Source organism: Mauremys mutica, chromosome 7, assembly GCF_020497125.1.
Source record: "Mauremys mutica isolate MM-2020 ecotype Southern chromosome 7, ASM2049712v1, whole genome shotgun sequence".
Lineage (NCBI taxonomy): Eukaryota > Metazoa > Chordata > Testudines > Geoemydidae > Mauremys > Mauremys mutica.
In genome coordinates this window covers 92981767-93002642 of record NC_059078.1, presented here as the reverse complement: position 1 = coordinate 93002642, position 20876 = coordinate 92981767, and the positions used below count along the sequence as shown (strand labels likewise).

General features: G+C 37.0%; 1 protein-coding gene across 16 annotated transcripts in view; it reads right to left on the bottom strand.

Annotated features, from left to right (window-relative positions):
- The window catches only part of PCDH15 (protocadherin related 15), a 771473-nt gene that overhangs the window by 4952 nt on the left and 745645 nt on the right, over positions 1–20876 (bottom strand). For 9 of the 16 annotated variants that reach the window (XM_045024735.1, XM_045024736.1, XM_045024742.1 and 6 more), the window contains 5 exons: positions 8885–8906; positions 6699–6737; positions 4928–5001; positions 3725–3860; positions 1096–2841 (listed from right to left, as the gene is read on the bottom strand). In XM_045024735.1, the coding sequence (XP_044880670.1) occupies positions 1108–2841; positions 3725–3860; positions 4928–5001; positions 6699–6737; positions 8885–8906 (2005 nt within the window). In that variant the 3' untranslated portion in view covers positions 1096–1107. Of the gene's footprint in view, positions 1–1095; positions 2842–3724; positions 3861–4927; positions 5002–6698; positions 6738–8884; positions 8907–13240; positions 15762–20876 lie in introns of those variants that run through there. The other 7 variants (XM_045024749.1, XM_045024750.1, XM_045024752.1 and 4 more) reach the window with 6 other exon arrangements.

Below are 20876 nucleotides of genomic sequence, written 5' to 3'. Positions count from 1 at the left end.
TATTGTTACAACGATTAAAGACACTTTGCAGGTAGTAACTGAAACCTGAGTGCAACTGTCATAAGTGCACGTTAAAAATGTCGATTTTATAGTGACTTTTGGGGAAAATAATACAACTTTTTTGTGAATTTCTACATCTTGTTTATCTGATTCCATTTTCAAATGTGCTGCCTGAATTATTTAATACCCTCTAAACCCCAAAGTTTTGCCATGTTGAGACACAGGATGATCTAGATTCTACAGGAATGAGCACAGAGGTTAGGAATTCTAATCCTGACTCTGCCACTGATGCCCAAGGCTGCAGAGAGTAAGCCACTTTTCCTCTGACTGAGTTTTCCCATCTGTAAAATGGAGATGATAATATCTACATTCAAGGGATTATTATTAAGATTAGTAAATGTTTGTACAGAATTGAACATGTAGTGAAATGTTATATTAGTGCTAAATGTTGATTATCGCTATGATAATTCCTATTCCTCATTGTGGCAGCTGCCTAGGGTGACCAGACAGCAAGTGTGAAAAATCAGGACGGGGGTGGGAAGTAATAGGAGCCTATATAAGGAAAAAAACCCAAAATCGGGACTGTTCCTGTAAAATCAGGACACCTGGTCACCCTACAGCTGCCTGAATGCCATAAATAAAATAAATATAAATTGCCTACTATATGCAGAAGTTTGTGACAAGCTAGCCATTACTGCTAATGTAATATGCAATAATACTTTGCACCATGACTTGCACAGTGCAGAAAGGGTAAATTAAAGGACTACTAATAAAATGCCTTTTTATTACAGGGTTACAGTTTACACAGGGAAAAAAAAGTGCATCCCTTCCTGTTAGTACTTTTTGGATTGAAATTCTATCAATGTATATGCACTTAGAATTACATTTGAGTATTTTCACTTGAGAAATCATATCTGCATAGCTTTCTGTGTTACTTATCTTAACAAGATGATATCAGTGCAACTGAAGTGTCTAGAGAGGATGATATTTTGTCATTTTGTTTCTAATGTTTTAATCAAATTGGTAGTGTTCATGAAAGACCATGCAGAGGGCACAGCAAACAAGACCATTCCTTACTGCAAAATGTACACCTACTGTTCTCTCTTTTTAAAAGGATGTGGAGTCAGCAGCAGGCTCTGACTCTGATGCAGCAGTATCAGGAGTCTCATCTGACTGAAGTTCGCTGTGTTTTGAGGAAATCTTTTTCCTTAGATTCTCTCTTTTCATACTGGAATCAGAACTTTGAAGATCTGAATCTTGGGAAGCATCCGTTTTACTAGAAAAAGTGGCACTCACTGAGCTCTTTGTCCCTCTGCTGCCTTTGGAAGTAACACTGTTTTCACTTTCAAGGCTTTTTGATTCACTCCTACTGAGAGTTTCTTCCCTATCCTTAGCATCTATATCAATCTCTTCTGTGCTTTCAGCCATGCTACCTCCAACATGAATATCTGACTTTCTTATCTTGCTCTGTTTACTGGAAGTAGTTTTTTGACTGATGGAAGACGTTTCAGACACAGTCCCATCACTTATATTGTCACCTGCCTCATCAGGACTTGTATCATCTTGCTCTAAATCTGATTTTTCATCTTCCTCTGATATCTCCTCTATTGTGTCTTCTATTTCGCTGCCAACTGTGGACATTTTGCTCTTGTAGCTGGATCCAGAACTCTTGTTTCTTTCACTGACTGATCCCTTAGAGCTAATTTCACTGTCAGAATTAATCACTTCTGACCTGTAACTGGAATCCCTTGCTCCTCCACTAGATTTACTTCCCTTACTTGACATACTAGTTCTTTCACTAACTCTTCTGCTATTGGAATCACTATACTCAGATCTGCTATAGGAACTCTGATTTGAGGATACCTTTGACTGGAAGTCATCTTCATCACTGTCAGAGAGTTTATTCTGAGAACCAGAGACTTGAGAAAGGACACTTTTTGACTCTTCTTCATCTTCTTCCTCTTCAGAGTGCTCAGATATGTCATCTTCTGATTCATCCTGTTCATTATCTGATTTGGATACAGAATGATCATCTTCTGAATCCTGTAAATCTTCCTCCTTTTCTTCATCAGAGTCCACAGTACTTTCATTGGTTTCATCTTGGTCCAGTGTCACTTTCAAATAGTCTTTATCATCTGCCTGAGAGGCAGCGATACTACTCCTTGCTGATGATTCATCATCATCTGAAGCAGCAGATTTTCTTTTTTTCTTCTTATCATAGCCATCAGAAACATCACTATCCTCTGGCTCACTTTCTGCTGTGATATTAATTGAAATTCCTGATTTTGTTTCATCTCTTTCAGATTCACTCACCCCCTGACTTTCAGAGTCTTCCCCTCCTTCTTCACTTGCAGATACTGAACTTTTGCTAGCAGAGCTCTGAGATTTGCAATGCTTTTGAAATGTTTTGGAAACACTAATGTGTTTTAGCACATGACTTAGTTTTCTGGTTGTTGAAGGCTTGTCATCTGCTGATTTCTGGAAATAATTTCCTTTGATAATCATGCTGTCTTCACTGTCCACTGGGCGAGCTGACATCAGCTTTGCATAATTGGAATCTTTGCTACTGCCTTTTACTTTCTGCAGAATCATTGGAAATATCTTTGCTTTCTTCCATGGAGAATGAGCAGACTCAGTTGTTCCTTCTCGTTTGTGGGCTTTTACGGCTATTCGACTCAACTGCATCACTGCTTTTAGTTTCCTTTTCCCCTGGCTGGTCCTATGTTCTCTTCCAGAACCATCTCTTAGATTCATCCCACCACCTAAAGCACTACCTTCTATTTGATGCCCTGCTCTCTGGCTTATAGCTCTGCCTGTAGGACCTTTGCCTCGACTCATCCCCTGCAATTATGAAAATGGAACTTAATTACAATTTGAAAGATAGGTATTGTGAAAACTTGCTATCCTAAAATAGTTCAGCAGGAAGAGAACGAAGAGTTAATATTACCATGCAACATTTTTCCTGGAATCAAAACCAGCTTACCTGTTACCATTTAGTTTTTTTGCCAAAGTTTCTGGGACTGAAAGAAAAAGTTTAACTTCTAGAATGCGCAATTAGTTCACAGTGATTTTACTCAGTTACGGTACAAAAGACTGACTCAAACATTACAGCTTCTTTTCTATCTATTGTCTACTATTTCTGAACATTAAATTTAAACATATAACTTCATATGAAATTTTTTCTAGCATTCACTGGGCATTTTCATTTATTTTTCTTACACTTCATTGCCAAGCATTATGATAAATTATTGTAGTAACTGTTGTGTTCATCTGCAGATAATCAGTTATAGAATGTTATATTCAGTATAACTAGTGCAGATATAAGTAATATAATAAACCATTGTTCAGGAATATAATTGTATATGAGGTTATATATTTTTCTTACTGGAGAAGAAATCCATGATTAATGGAAAATCACTAAGTAGATTAAAAGCAGCGTTGTAATTTTTAAAAAAGGAAAGGAGATGATGACATGAAACCATGATCTTAAAACCTTCTTTCTATTTGGAAAAGCAACTTTCTTCTTGATATATCACCAATCACCACAACTGAAAATCCCAACTAGGTTTTATTGGATCCCTAATGCAATGACTGAAGAGTCCAAAGTTGCTTAGCTAGTGTGTGCACAAAATAATGCACTAATTAATTATGCAAAGAAAACCTGGAAAGGTTAAAAGACACTGCCTTGTTAAAGAATACAATCAACGGAGTATATTACGCTTACTTCTCCTTCAGTTGTTGATCCATGTGGACTGTAATAATAGCTGCCATCATTTTCCACAACCACTTCACCATACTCATCATACATTCCAGTTGGCGATAACAATCGGCGACGACTCCCATATTGAGGCAATTCATACCTGGAAAAGAGACCTTTGACTTCAGATATTCTGTGTGTTTATGTATGTGTGTGTCTATATTTATCTATATTCTCTCACTCACACACACACACAAATGAAAGTTTCCCTGTTCTTTTGTTATTGTCTACATATGAGAAATTGTTGATATTAAGAATATAATTTAAAACCCACTGAAATCAACAGAAAGACACTCAGATTTCAATAGGTTTTGGATCAGGCCAAAGCTATTAAGTATCCTGGATTAATCAGAAGGCTCCCAAATTTGGGCACCTTCTTCCGAGTACCTGTTGCCTGTTTTTACTGGGAGAGTGACTGCACTGCATCTGAAGCAGGGGGGATGTTGTCGAGGCCTGCTGGGGGAAGGCACTAGTGCTTTATGGCGGGGGGGGGAAAGAGGGATGGAGGGAAAGGAGTAGAAGGAGGTCGCAAACTGCTCCAAAAAGGTGGGGGTGGTCAGCTTTGCAGTGCTGACTCTCCCCTGGGAATGCGGGGGGGGGGTGAAAGGTTTTGGAAGCTCTTTCTCCATGCAGCAGCATCCACCCTCCTCCCCTCAAGGTGCTAATATCTGGTTGGGTTAGGACCTGAAGGGGGCATTGCGCTAGTCACTCCTTTTTAGGGGGGCTGGGAAGGAATTTTTCCCTTACCACCAATTGGCCTAGGTAGCATGTGATTTTTTTTCAACCTTCCCAACAGTGGGTTCGGGGAGGACCTATTATGGTGAGCAGAAAAGTGGTTAGGCCATATGCCACAATGGTATGTAAATTATTGCAGGTAGAAGATCAATGTAATCCTCAGGTTTTTCTAGAATCCTGAAGAAAATTAAGTATCAGAGGGTTAGCAGTGTTAGTCTGGATCTGTAAAAGCAGCGAAGAGTCCTGTGGCACCTTATAGACTAACAGACATATTGGAGCATGAGCTTTCGTGGGTGAATACCCACTTCATCAGATGCAGGACTCTTTGCTGCTTTTGAAGAAAATGAAATTTTCCAAACTGAATGCTGAAATAATAAAAAGGCTAAGCCTGAAAAGCTGTATTTGCAAAGTTACATAGGAAAACTGAAAACATACCCATGTTCATAACTGTAGTAATCTTGCCCATAGTATTCTTGGCCTGGATCAATTCCAGATTCCATAGACAACTCCTGTAATGCAAAAGAGAAAACTGACTGAATGGAAATACTTAAACACATAGAGATGGTGATAAGGAATGCAGAAAAGAGTATTACAAATTGTGTATAAGCAAGAGAAAAAAAAAGACAAGAACTACAGTGAGTGCCTTTTATCACTACCACTTGTCATTTCAGTAATACATTCCCAGGTGGCCATGTTATTTTTTTCTCATGCCCGAGCTGGCACACTGGTGAAATCGTAATTCAAAATGCTTCTGTGGTGCTGAAAAAAATGGTCAGAAACTACAGTTGGCACGTCAGTAATCTAAGGCCAACAGGCACAATAAATGCTTTATTTTAATGATACATCCCTAGAATATTCACAGTTAGAAAAGGCGCTAGTGTGTAAAAGTTGCACATCCTTCTGCGGGGGGAAAAATCTTTTTCAGTTCTACTCTACAATAGCTTTATTCAGCATAACTGACTCATCACAAATATACTGTCACTTTTCTCAAGAATTTTCATTTCTTGCCTTCATGCCCCATACCTTTCCATAGGACTGTTAAAGAAGCACTCCTAGCCTAAGATGAAGACTATTTTCTTTACAGTATTTGTCAGGCTCTACTTCAGAACATGTCTCCTGTTGATACAATCTGCCTTATTTGCTAAAAATTATTATTGGCAGTACTGGATCAGAAAGAATGATTTTGTTTATATCATACAAAAATACCATCGTACCATTTAAAAATCTTCACAGTCCTTGGGATGCTACAGAGAAGATTATTTTCTTGCAAGGTAGACAATGAAGTCTTTTTGAAAACAAAGGCATCAAAACTTGGACTGGAGTGAGGAGGAGTAAGGTGGCTGTCTGCTACCTGTGTACTCCCCTGATCACCAGGGATCCTGGGGACAAGTACAGTCCCATGTAAATCAGAGCAGCCTCAGAGCTGTTCTAGAGCCTTTCTTTTCCAGTGGCTCCTGGGAGTTGCTATGATTGCCAGGGATTGTTGGAATTCCATGGCATGCCATCACCCCTCCTTCTACAACCTAGCACCTATGTCAACTATATTAGCTTTACTCCACCAGTGGTTCCCATATGCCAGAGGAATCCTCAGCTGGCCATACTGGCCAGCTTTAAGGCAGATTTGCATCACTAGTACAGTGCAAAGCACATTTATCAGGACCAAGGATCTAACCCAAAGGACCTGCTCCTACTGAAATTAATGGGAGTTGTTCTACTGATTACACTGGAAGCAATATCATGTCCAAGAGATTTTAATTTAAAGCATCAAAGATATAATCCAGATCCTTCACCACACTTCTATTATTTTTGGGAAGGCAGCTGCTCACCTCATCTCTAGGAGTAATAATGACCAACTGACTGGCACCAGAGAAACTAGATAAAAATGTGATAACAATAACATTATTCTGTTTATTAATCTGAAAACAATGCTTATAAACTTTGCAGTTGGTGTTGCCGAAGTCAGTAGTAATGACTGAAAGAAGTGGGAGGATAGCTCCAAGGAAAAATGTCATGAGAAAGAAAATATCATATTTAATTAAAACTAAATAAATGGGATAAAAAAAGTTCATTTTCTTCTTTTACAAAATAAACATGTTTTCTTCAATGGTGAAGAAAAATCTACCTGGAAAACAGAAATTTAGATCAGAAAATACTGTAAAGGCTGCTTTGAAAGTTACAGAATAGTAAGACAGGGAAAAAATAGTACCTCTGGTCTGAGAAGAGAGGGTCTCAGCAATTGCTGTTGCTGACAAAGATAATTAGAAATAGAAAGATTAATCAGACAGTGCTAGTTAGTAAAGAGGTAATTTATGTTGAAACTGAAAGGTTTGAAGGAGAGCCTCCAAACACTGTTCTAGTCGTATTTTTAATTTCAGAACGGCCAAAATACTTCAATACTCATTGAATACTTTTTTAGTTACATTGTATATAGGGCACCATGTAAGTACATATTGCAGTAAAATCAATTTACAGTCTGTTATTTCTTTCGTCTAATGTACAATCTAATTCCCAGTCATATGATAATTATTTTCAGAATTATTTGCTAACTTAAATGTATTTCCAAAGGCCAGATAATTCACTGTTCAAGTTAAAAAACTACAGAGTAGGTGGAAGGCAAATCTGTGGGCATCGTGAGATTCCTGCAGTGGCCTCTGGCCTTTGTACAGGGGTTTATACATTACTCCTCAGTACTCCTCTCCCCACATAGCTTCCACAGGCTCTCTCATGGTTACACAGGAAGTCTAGGATAGAACTAATAAGAAAGCTCAGGTATCTTGATTTCCAGTCCTGTGTTTTAATCACAAGATCATCACTTCCTCTTTATTTTCCTCTGTGGTTGCCATCTTCTATCTACTTATATGGCCATTATTGCCATAGTATCTGAGCATCTAAACCATTAATAGATTCAATCATCACAATAGCCCTTTGAAGCAGAGAAGTATCATTCCCATTTTTCAAGTAGGGAATTTAGGTATAAAGTAGATTAAAAGAATGTGCCTGAATTCACACCAAGTCTGTGGCTGACCTCGGGTTTGAACCTAGATCCCCTTAGTTCCACTCTAGTACCTACTCACTGCACCATCTGAGGAATACAAATAGTTTTATGTAATTGGTGGAACTATATCATTGCTAAAAACGATATTCTCTGTTCTGCTGCATGGTGTAGAGGATAACAAAAACATGTCAATATCAGAGGGAGAGCAATGGGAAGCTGCATAGAGGGCAACGGCATCTACATATGATTATCCTGCGCTACCTCACAGCTAAACATTGCCCATTCGTGGCAATTACACTATTGAACTACTATGTGGCTCGAATTATTTGAACTAAGATCCTTCCTTATCAGTATTTGCGGATTTGATTTCCCTCCCCTCCTCGCCACCAATAATTGCTGTTTTTTTTAAATGCCGGTATTCGGGTTTTGCTGATTTTCACGTTTTTGGAATCCAGGATTTTTTTTGTAGGGGAAGCAAATGGGGCCACACTCAAGGGCCAGGGTCAGAAGCCAGGGTGTGTGTGGTTGGGGGAGGAGGGGAGGACAGTACTCACAGGCTGTAGCCTTCCGCTTCCCTCCTGAATCCAGCACTTCAGCGTGGCCCTGTTTACTTCCTCAGAGCAGTGGGAGCAAGACCACAGAGAGCTGGGTCCTGGTACCCGAGATCCTCTTGACTGCTGCAGCCCTGACTGCTGAGAATACTGATCACCCCTCTTGCCTGAACACTGCTCTTTATTTTCAGTTTTACTGATTTTTCCCTTTTATTTTTTTTTAAATAAACCCAGGAAATAAACAAAATAAATAACTGAAAATCAGAGGCCTTATTTATAACTTACTTTGAGTGTTGTAATTTACAACACACATCACATATTGCATTGTAATTTAGGGGCAGATGCTGCCATCCTTCCTCAAGAAGAGTAGTATCTTACTAGGTGAGTAGTCCCACTGAATTCAATGGGGTTATTTGTATAGTAAGGTGCCATTCATGAGTTTATTTTTTTTTATGAAAAAAGCAGGAAGTCCTGCTACTTGCTCTATTCACCCCATTGGAGGAGACACATGAATGTAGCCCTGCAGAAGGAGCAAATCACAGCAAGGTAGTGATTTTGCAGATGCCAAAGGGGGTACAGAGCATATGGAGCTGGATACACTGATCTTGCAGGCCCTGACATTAATGGGTTTGCCCCAGCTTTCCCCATCAATCTTCAGCCTTTTAAGAAATTTAATTTATATTAATGCAAATTTTTAATTTATTGTTAAGATTTCAATCAAGATAACATATTTGAAAAGAAAATTCTCTGTGTTTTAAACAGCTGAAGAAAAAGTGCTGTAAATAGGAAGATACACGTTCTCTGTTATCACACTGTTTTAATAATATAGTTGGGGAATAGCCTTACCTCTTGCTGTGCATATCCTCGCCTAAATTCAGAAAAAGAAAAACATATCATTAGTGCACATCTCTAAGAGTGTGTAAAGATGTAGTTCATATTCACTATGTTCATGGAAGTGAGGTGGAAAAAATGTCCTTGGAAATGTTGCTAACGTGGTAAGAAATATTTATCTAAGAATACAAAATCAATGTGTCTTTAGAGACAAAATAAATGTCTGGACTTACACAACTATATTTGAGGAAGAGTATTGCATCTGTGTGTTGTTTAGAGCTGCATACCGAGTCCCAATAAGTCAGAGTCAGTGCACTGGTACAATAGGATATGGATAGGGAGAGGCAGCACACACACCGTGCATAGTGCCACTGGTCATATCCCTTGCCCATCCATTTCCTTTCTTCCCACAGTGAGGGTGGAGTCCTGCCATAGAGATCTTCCTTGTGGCACAGAGCAGGTGCAGAATTCTCTGTTTTGCTCCCTCTTGCAGCTGATAGACACTTAGCTTTTATTTTGCTTTTGGGCTTTCTGCACCCACGCAGGGCTTGCTAGAATTTGGCCCTGAGCGTCTATTGTTAATTTCTGCTAATAACATTATTATTAAAATTATACCTATTCTAACATTTCCTCAATGTATTTACATGGGCAGTATATTCTTTCAGCTATCTATGGTTATTTTCCCACAGGCTTTGTGCTTTTGATCTTATTGGAATACTTTCTGTTTTTAATTCATATTCAGTGAACCACTCATATACTGGAAAACTGCTCTATGTCTGTCAATTCTTATACTTTCACATTTAATTCCAGGAACCTTAAATGGTTTAGGCAAAAATACTGAACAGCATTTACATCTCAGTGTTGCTATAAAAGGAAAGTTTAAGATATTTTGAGATAGACAGGGTAAATGCTCAAAACTGTGTTGAGCTTAAACTAGTACATAGACAGTAGCGTAGGAAAATCATTTAATTACAGTTGAGAGAAAACTAAAGAACAGAATGAACACTCTCCATTTTTAATATTACTATCTGTAAAGCTTTTCTATTAATATTCAGCACGTTATTGATAATCAGGATAATTTATTGCAGTTGTCCCTATGATAAAAAAGTAATGACATGAAGATTTATCACCAAAATATGATCCTTAACTTTCCAACGCCTACTTGAGCAGCACTGTATTTGGTTTCCTTGTAGCCTACAACAATCTCTAGAAATTGAAGGTCTTGAGTTTCAAGGAGGATAAGCAAACCTATTAAATTTAATTGCTCTTGTATAATCAACACACTGTAGATTAAAAGTGCAAGTAATAAAAGTAAGTTAATATTTATTTACTTTTTAAATTCAATTTGCTGAGAATATGCCGATATTGCATAATCAAGCCTTTTGAGAAGTGCTCATAATGTTTCTCTACTATTAATGGTTGGACACTTTCAAAAAAGAGGCAAAACTTTCTACTAGCTTTCATTTCTCTTGGTATTTCACTCTACACCGCAAGCTTCCATTATAAAAGGAAAATCCAAGGTGAAACTACATATTTCATTCCCATTAAATAATTTTAAAAATCTCCCCCAAAGGATCTGTAATAATGTCTGGATAAAAAGTACCATCTGGTTTCCATGGCTTTCAATCTGACAGACGCCCTCAATTTAGTAAAAAAAGAAAAACAAGGGAAACAGTATGAATGATGATGTATGCTAATGCCAAAACATACACAACACTTATTTTATATAACTAGTGCTTATAGTTAAGGATTACTGTGAAAATGAAGTTATTTGCACAAATGGCACACCTTCCACTGCTCTACATTACGAATGTAATTTGAAGGAATTTTGAATTGTCTTTCCCAGCAGTTATCTATCCGCTTCAATCCTTCTGAGTGTTTTATTTTGTTTAAGATATTTTATATTTATTCTTGTATTAAAAGCAAAAGAAAGATCAAAAGCAAAACACCGTAAATACAAGTTAGAATTAGGAATTGTTTGATCTGCTTTTTGTCTTTTAAGAGAAAAGGTTTCACTCAGTTCAAAGCTAGCAAGACAAACATTTTCTAAACATATAATTGCCATTTTTTTCTCCAAATAGCCAGTGGCAAGACAGATAGTATCTCTTACCAATTGCATACTGTTGCTTATTATTTAACTACCTTAGAACCTGAATTTAAAAAACAAACAAACAAACAATGATTGTGTTTTAAGTTTTTTTTTTTAAGTAAGAAAAAATGAAATTTAGAATGGTGCGAGTTAAGGGAATGATGAAGCCAGAAACCAGCTTTGAGTATTGAATGAACTGCGGGCCCTCTTATCTGGTGCTGAAGGAAGTGCTAGTTACTTATGTAATCAATTCACCGTTCAATTGATCCTAAAGACAGTCAAATTGGTACAAAAATAGCATATACAGGCCACATGTCCAGTCTACAGTCAATCCTAAGGAACCAATTCAGGGAGCATGACAATTAAGTTACTGGGACTAACAATAACAGCCTTGATTTTCAAGGTCTTTGGAATTTGTTTTGGAGACTTTTCAGTAATTTATTATTATGTGTATTACAGTAGCATACAGAGGCCTCAACTGAGACTGGGCCTCCATTGTGCTAAGTGCTGTAAAAATACACTGTAAGATACAGTCCTTGCCCCCAAAGACTTTATAATCTCATAAGAAAACACGGGCAAAAGGATGTGAGGGGCAGAGAGGAACTTGTACTTCCTACTGCTCCAGATTGCCACTTTATCATTGCACAGTTTTGGAACTGTAACAAAAAGTCATTGTTCAAGAAAAACACACTGGAGTATATTGCCAGCTAGTACCAAAAACCTCAGCTGGCTAACCAAGGTTGCCCATAGGTATTAACTCTAATGAAAATGAAAAAAAAATTAAAAACCCGAAACATTAAAACTTTTATTAGTATTAAGGAGGGTTCTCCAAAATGACGAAGAAAGTGCAACATGTGGGTGAAGAACTAGTTCATGTGGTATCATTTTTCCTACAGATTCTTTTGAGCCTGAACAGATTAAACTAAAAAAAGGAGGCTGTTGTAGCCTACGTGACCATTCAGATTAAGGAAGGTCACACAAAATTATAGTTGAATAAACTTTGAAGAAATTCACTATTAGCCAGATTTTCAAAAATGCTGCGCAGCTGCAGCTCCCATTGACTTCAATGGAATGTATGGATAACTTCTGCAAATCAGGCCATATTTATCTATATAATATACTTCACATAAGTGAAGTATAGCCCTGATCCTTCAAAGACTTACATATGTGCTTAACCGTGTGCATTGGGACTAGTTCCATTTAATTCACTTGTACTGTTCAGTGTATAAAGTTAAGCGCTTAAGTCTTTGCTGAATCAGGGCTTATAAAATCTACTCAGTACACTACTGCAGTACTGCATATACATCTGACCAAATGCAAACCATTGTAGGCAGGCCACTAATCCAGTTTTCAGCCGGACAGTCCTGCTCTTGTTTGGTTTGTCCTGTCCTGATGTAAAGCCAGATGTGGTTTCATCCAGTATTATGCATGGTAGACGGCATTCTGAAGAGTGCACCGCTCCACCCCTGCTGGTGTGACCTTGTACACACTGTCACAGCAGGATCACACAGGTAGGGGTGGTCCCCTGCCATTTCCAGTAGTACTGGAATGTCTGGCATTCTGGAGATACGTCAGTGGCCACCTAGTGTTGTGGATTATTCCAGCGACATATCCTGAATTACGGGCATACATCTAGTTTTAAATTAAACCTTACAGACTTCTTTGCTTATTGTCTGATGGGCTGTGAGTGGAAACTTGCTGCTAGTGCTGCAGTTGTACTGAGAATTTAGCACTGTAGACAATTACTATAAACACTTGAATCCTATAAAATATTAAACCCGTGTTACAGCAAAAAATTGATTATCATGTTCCCCACACATCTGGCTATTATCGCTATTCATTACATGCATTGGACCTAAAATCTCACCCACTATGCAAGGAGACTATATTAGGCACTGAGTATTTCGAATATATCAGCGGAATTTATGTGATGAAGTTCACAGCATTTGGCTCTGGGACAAAAAAGAGAAACTACCTTCAGCAATTTCTGATTGAAACATCCATACTTGTTCCAACTGTAGTGAAAAGAAAAGAAAACCACGTGCTGTGGAAAAGCTGGCTATTTCTAGGCAGTTAGCTAATTACCCTTATAATTACCTTTCTGCTTAGAACAGATAACATTTTCTCATGGACAGGTTTTACGTTTTTATTGCAGCTTCCTTTAAGTACTGGCTCCTCACCCCACTGCATTTAATTCTATAAAAAGTGTCAGTTTTAACATGATTATCTAGGATTTTGGCAAAAGAGGAAAAATAAAACTGAGCACGGAGCTAAACTTACATTATTTTTTTATGCCAAACCTCCTTTTACTTATTATTTGTTTCAAAGGACAAGCTAATTTAATATAATCGAAATATTTAAGTGTAGGTTTAATTAAATTAATGCTACCCATACTATATACATCTTTTACAGACACTTATAAAACCTTTTTTTATGACACTGATCAGAATGATTATTACATTCAAAGATACGCAAAAATGTTATTGGTGGAAATAACCACCAATATTTAGCAAGTTAGCATGAAATATGATTAAAGAGATACCTAATTAATATGAACAAGCACAATTAACAAGCTCTTTTTACATTAAATGGTTTACAAAAGTGAAGACCCGCAATAAGAAGTTTCGGAATAAAGAAAGCAATGGGAGGCATAATATAGATAACAAAAAGGAGGACAATAAGGTTGACTGACAAATAAATAGAAAAAAACATTATCAAACCTACAAGGGCAACAGTGAGATGAAAGCACATCACCAGAGCAAAATGTTATACAATCTCCTATAGAATGACATGATACATTATTGTAACAACTTTGTCTTGTTATTGCTGAGTTGGTTTTCTAGCATCATTTGCTTTTCTGTGACATCCAACATTTTACAGTAAAAGTAAGCGTTCTCCCATGATGTACACTTTATGGGTAAAGCAAGAGATGCCTTCAGTATTTCAGGATAATTGCCTTGCTTATTGACATAACCTACAACACTAGAGTTCCCTCGTGACAAAACAATGCAGAGTGTTTAGAATAAAGCAGTGTCAACATATGCCTGCTACATGTAGTTCATTGGTTTTAAAGGGACACTTTTCCCCATGAATCTTTTGCATGCAGACAAAGAAGAAAAATCAGCATAATAAAACAGTAAAATGAAGAGTGGCCAGAACTACCTTTAAAAATATCATACATTACAAAGTTATGAGTGATCAGGCAAAGAAAATGGACTGTAGGTTTAGCATCAGGAACAAACAAATAGCAATATTCAGCAAAGAGGAAAAAAGTCTGAATTCTTTCATCAGTGTTGAAGTACTTTAGCTACGGAACATATGAGGCAGATAGCATGTACTGCGATAGCCATGTCATACAAAATATAACAAGAAAAATTTCAAAAAATTCAACTGTAATTTTATAATGCAGTGGACTGGGATGGAAATCGCTTTTCAAGTTCCTCAACTATACAGCTCAAGTTGCCATTCTGCTGGCTGTGCTCAGCAACAGTTTCTGTAGTTGGCAGTTCAGATGCTGCAATTGGTTTAAGTTTGGATATGTGCTTGGGTAGAATGTGGTTTTTGTCTATTTGACTGTACATGTTGGCCACAGATTTTTCAATATCTGCTAAGTTGTGAATATTTTTGAGAATCCCTTTCAACTCCCTGTGAGGTGGTGGCTCAGGTGCTGTGGCCTGGGATGATACTGGTAGCTGTTTGGCAGGGGACTTAGTATGCTTTACAGGAGAAAGGTGCTGGGTACTTAGAGTAGATGAGGAGGAGAGGGCTAGAGAAATGGTAGGAAGAGATGGAGGTTGTGGTGGCAATGGAGGAGGAGTTGGAGGAGGAAGTGGCAGCAGGGGTGGTGGAGGAGGGGGAGTTCTGGGTGGATCTGGAATGCTTTCTGTTACTTCCACTTTGGTTTGAGCAGCCAGAAAACTTTGGCGAACTGGTCTCTTTATCCTAAAAGAAGGAGTTGGTGGTTTGTGAGTTGGTGGAGGAGAAAGTTCTTCAGGACAGTCATGATGAGTGATGATTACTGAAGGAACTGCAAGTGATTGAAATTCAACTACTTCAGTAGAAGGTGTCAAAGAGGAGAAAGGAGGAGAGCGATGGCATGGAGAAGCAAGCAGACATTCAGGAGACAACTCTAGCATGTTTTCTCCTTCTTCGTGGTAGTTGCTGTGTGTTGGTGAATGTGAACATTTCATATCAGAGAATTTCACTTGTTTCATTTCCTGCAAAGCCTGTTGCTCAAACTGTCTTGCCTTCTCTTTTACAGTTAACTTGGTGCCAATAATTTTTTTAAATATTGGACTGCTAATATCAACCCTGCCGTGCTGATTGTCAGTTCTTTCATTCTCTGCTTTGAGTCTTTCCTGTTGCCACTGAACTGGATCCATGATAATTGGCCTACTTAGAGCATCAGACACATGTCTCCTAGTAATACGAATTGGTAATGTCCATGCACGGTGAATGCCTCCCAAAGGGGACCCCAAAAGGGCATCTTTCAAGGCTAATCTTCTAGGTGAAAGACTGTCTAAAATATCTTTCCTCTTCCGTAGCAATGAAGAGCTTGGAGAACCTTGAACAACACCTTCCATATACAAAGGATTCTGAGTTGTTAGTGGGTTCTCATCAGATAAAAATGTAATGTTACTTGCAGATTTGGGGAGATTATTGTTCAACGATCCATTGATATTAGACTGCTTGTGAGCCTCAATAGCACGTGAAGCAAAGCTGCTTATTACTCTTTGACGGTCTCCTTCTTCTAAGACTGACTTTTTTCCCCTGCTTTGTTGGAAATGGTAGAGAAGAAAAAGACTTGAAAGAAAAGAAGATAATCACATGTAAGGAAACATGCATGTATATAGATTTTTATGAGAAAAAATAAATTTATGATGTAAATTAATGCCAAAGCATTACTTCTAACATATTGTTATCCAAAATAAATATTTACAAAAGTCTACTGAGGCAAGACATTTACTTTTACATCTTCTCTAGATGAAAAGGATATGAAGAAAAGAGGAAGAAAACAAGCTTTGACCTACATAAATGAGTTCTAACCTTAACCACATAGCCTTTCTATCCTTGGAAACAATTACACTTTCCTTTTCAATTATTATTAACCCTTATACAGTAATCTAAACAAACACTTGAACACATTTTTCCATACATCTTGTTAGTAACAGTTATGCTACACAACATTTATGCAACCTAAAATGGAAATATAATGTAGCTTGGACTACTGCTAATATTTCAAACTCTTAAAAAAATTGTCAGAAACTGTTTCAAGTATCCTTCACTTGGCCTCTTCCAAATTACAGCTGCCTGAGGCCTGGAACTTACAAAAAATTTCCTGGGCTAGTGACAAGTTTAAGTCAACTTTGGATTTGGTTAGAAATGGAGCTTAATCCCTGTAAAGGGATGATTCCCCTTTTTTCACCAATAAGACCCAGCACTGGCTTTTAGACCTGGAAATGATGACATCTTGTATTTTAAGATTGTAACTTTAGTAGAGCTTTTATGTTTCCCTGTATGTCTGGTGTAGATGAACCAATTGTAACTAATGGATGTACCTTTACAGATGCAGTGATACAAAAAAGTCCTAATCCTTAAAAAAATATATATATTTCTAAAATAGTTTTTCTATAACACAAATTACATGTTCAGAATATCCATGTGTAGTGGGATATGATAGCTAAATTACTCAAAATCCTACCACCTTATAGTCCTAAATGTATATCAATTACAGCTATAGAACAGCTAGAGTAGTAATGACAACTACATGATAAAATAAAGTTGCCTATGAGTTCCTTTCTATTCCCCATTTTCAGTAACTCATAAATGTCTAATATTTTCAGCTTTCCAGTTGAAATTTTCCAGGCTTGGTCGCTACCCAAAGTAAATTTTTTTTTAAGTTTAAAAACACCTGACTCAGTTTTTCTTAATCGAAAAGAATAGTTTTTTTTTTTTTAATTCTAGCATGTGATTGTAGAGTCCACCCCAGCTTGAAGCATACTAGCTATTTGTCTAGGCAAGCCCCAATATTGTACAATGTTTAGTGAAAATGGCAGGACACAGTTCTAGGAGTGCTTAGTTCAATAGTTCTATATTCTGGAATGTCTTTCTCTCTCACACACACACACACACCTGCCACACACACAAAAAAATGTCATGAACATTACGCTAAGGGAAATTTACCATGGCATAGTTAAACATTCCAAGGTGAGAAATCACTCAAAAATAGGGGAAAAGACATTTAAACAGTACTGAACGAGAGTAAAATAAGAAGCCACACAGACGCCCCTTTAAATATGTGGGCATAAAAGCTCAAAAATATATACATTTAGGAAATAAGGAAAGGTTATAATACAATTATTTTGTTTCTTGATTTGTCTGGAAGCTGATATACACGGAAAATCTATACTCTCTAAATCTATCTGTATACATGTTGACTGAACAGGAGTGGCAGACAGGAATCATTTCATCGGGTATAAGAACCACTCCCTTCACACACACAAGGGAGCACACTTTTTTCCAAAAGGACCTGGGGCATTAAATGAGGCTGACAAGCAGTGGAGAGTATGTGGCACCCCTGAAAAGGGCTACAGCAAAGAGGATACTCTCCCCAGTGCACGGAATAACACTGGTAAACAGAATGCATATCAGAAACTACCACTTAGAGTAGGTCTACATTCCCAATAGTGTCAGTACTTAATGTGTATTTGACCATGGGGATTTGATATGGTATTTTACATCATTAACTTATTTTTTAAACAATATGCCTTGACACATATTGGACAAGCTTCCTCAGCCATCTTAGTGATCACATGAATTTTCAAATGTAGAGACTGGAAAAATCAATGATTCCTGAAGTTAAATGAAGATCCACTTTGCTTCCAAATACAAAGCACATACAAGTTGATATATCTTTGATATATATAAGAATGGATTATTCAAAAAGCTGCTTGATTGCTGTATTATTTTTATATGAAAACGCTAAAGAGTTATTTTATGATGAAACCTTAATATTTGTAGAACAATCTTTTGTCTCTTTGTTCCAACAAGGTACTGCATCAGATTGGTTTGAAGTCATATTTCTGCAAACTGGAGCAGTGATGGCTGCCTAAGAAGGAATTATGGGTAAAGGATGAAAAGGTTCTGACTGAATCTGAGCTTGAGAAACCTGCTTACCTATCAGTCTGTTTTAGGTATCTGGAGAGCACCAATCACCAAAGAATGTAGGTGCTGAGACTGGAGGTCCTTAGAAATAATATTATTCAAGTTCAGCAATTACAGTTCTGTATTTAATCGCTACTTGGTACAAAAGGAAAATGAAAGGAGATACACAAATCTTTCCACTTAAAAGTAAATGTCTTCCATGTAGTACACCATTGTAAAATGAAGGCTAATAATCAATGGCAATTAATTACAGTTTTAACATAAACTAAGCATAGAAGAATCAACTACTGTTTCTATTGGCTACAAATATTATGCATGATGAACTAAGTTTACTTACTGATGCCTATGTATCCAAAGATGGAGAAAGAATGGAAGTCATGAGACATAAGACAGATTTAAAACAAAAAGAAGTTTAGTTCCACTTAACTTTCCACAAAAACCAAATTAAGAAAATAAGACGTAAGGCAGCACTACAGAAAGAAAATGTTTGACAAAGGACAATTATGGAAAGGCATGAAAAATAAAGACAATTTTTCAATTTTCTTAAATTTCCATTATTTGGTATTTAAGAAAATTGTTGGAGAGTCAAGGAATAATTGAGAAGAAAAAATAAAGTGATGCATAAGATTATAATACACTATAGCAATTTAAATGTAGTATTGCAATTCACCTGCAAGTTGAAAATGAGTTTACAATATTCTGCTATAATTTTTTTCCTGAAAATTGATTTTCTGAGATAGATTGTTGCCTTTAGATTAAATATTGGATTCAGTTAAACTTCACGGATTTTTGATAAACTTTTATTTAAATTTTATTGAAAAACATTCTCTCTTTAAAATTATTAAGTGCATTGATTTACATTATTTTTCCATATCTCTATCTTCTACTAGAGATTCCTTGATCAATATCTCAGTGTTGTGGAAATATTAATTGTCATTTTTCCAATGGGTTTTTTATATATTCCATAGATGGTGCTTTATAGGGAAAAATCTGTATTTGCTAAATGTATACTTTTAGTTGAAGTGCTGTTACAAATCTGAGTAAGTGTGTCTCTAAATCAGAGGTGCAAGTATTCAGATTTGCATCTGCAACTCATTATGCCTATGCAAAACTTTGCAGTTTCAAATTTTGTCTACAAACACTAAGGCCTGGCCTTAGCCTGGCTGAAAGCACATCAATTAGATGGAGAATGCAGACTCATAAGGTTTCTAATGCCCATTTGTAACCAGTCCAATCCAACTTCTAGTAAAGTGAATTGCAGTCTTCCTGTTACTTTCACAGGAATTGGGTTAGACTTTAAGGAACTAGGGTCTTGATCCAGCAAAGTACATCAGCATGGGTGTAATTATAAAGATGTGAGTAGTCCCACCTAGATCAAGACCTTTTAAATTCTGTGTGTTGTATTTCTGTGAAACATACTTTTCTTCCAGCTACCCAAACAGTAACAATTCATAGGCATAAAATACCATGAGGGTGGAAAAATCAGTGGTTAATTTTGGAAGAGAAGCTACTCCTGCTTCAAAGAGTAATGCAAAGGTTCTCTATTCACAAAGAGAAATTCAACCCAAAACATTTGGAAATCAGACACGGTCTTTAAATAATCAAAGCTTAAAACATACTATAGCAATGATTTCTTTGCCCTGCGATAGTAAAATTTCTATAAACTCAAATATATATATGAACTCTCTGATCAAGGGGGAAAAAGTGACTTCAAAATAGAACAAAAATCAACCAACACTAGATAGCAGCACCCCCCCTCCATACTTTATGAAGTCTGTTCTTTTTAGTCTTGTCATCTTAATGTTATTCTTTTAAAATAATACAAAAGTAATAAATATTTTCTGACATTAACCTATAAGCAAAAATTTTGTACGTGTAAATATCTCCTGTACTATGCTATTATGGTCTGTTCATACTGTGTTGATTTCTGCTTGGAGTCCCTTGACTACAATTAAGTTACATCAGTGCATGAGTACAATTCACCCTTTCTTAGTAATTTAATGTCTTAATAGAACAATGACTTTGGTCATATCATACTGTTAGAAAAGAAGACCCAAGACACATTCCAGCTACAAATATGTTACCAACATATAATGGTAAAAAGATGCTTTCCTTTAACTACTATTTTTTTTACAATCTATTTTATTGACCCATTGTGTTTATTTTCAACATTTAAATTACTTCAGATTTACAAAGAAAAAAACTTTAGCCAATGGAATATTTCATACTGAGATGTCTATCAAATGGGTTTTGTGATTGAGTTTTATAAAGTATATTCAGCAGGCAGCTTGGAAGAAATAACATTCTGGGCCAAGTTCTCAAGTGTGCTAGAGCTGCATTTAGTACATCTGTGAAGTAAAGGCTTTCTGCCACCTTTCAATCCCCCTAACTTTGATGCAAACTAGAGCAGCCTCAGGACTATTTTAACTTGCTTTAGCACCTATGGGCTGTTGTGCTGGCCTCAAAACACTGAAGTGCAGTGTGCTCCAGCAATGCGTAAAGAGCAGCTTTGCACTTTATACTTAGACACCTTTTACTTCCTCTGGAGATTCCCCAGACAAGGAGAAATCGCAGCTGACTGCCCCATATGCTGTCCCTTTTGTGCCACTATAGCACAACTGAGTCTCCATCTCCAGCCCTCTTACTTATTTTCTTGATTTTTAAGAAGCTCAAGTTGTTTGTGGAATATACCCTCATCAAGAAAAGTCTATTCAATTATGTTGTAATAAATGACATTTCTGAAATATGACTTAT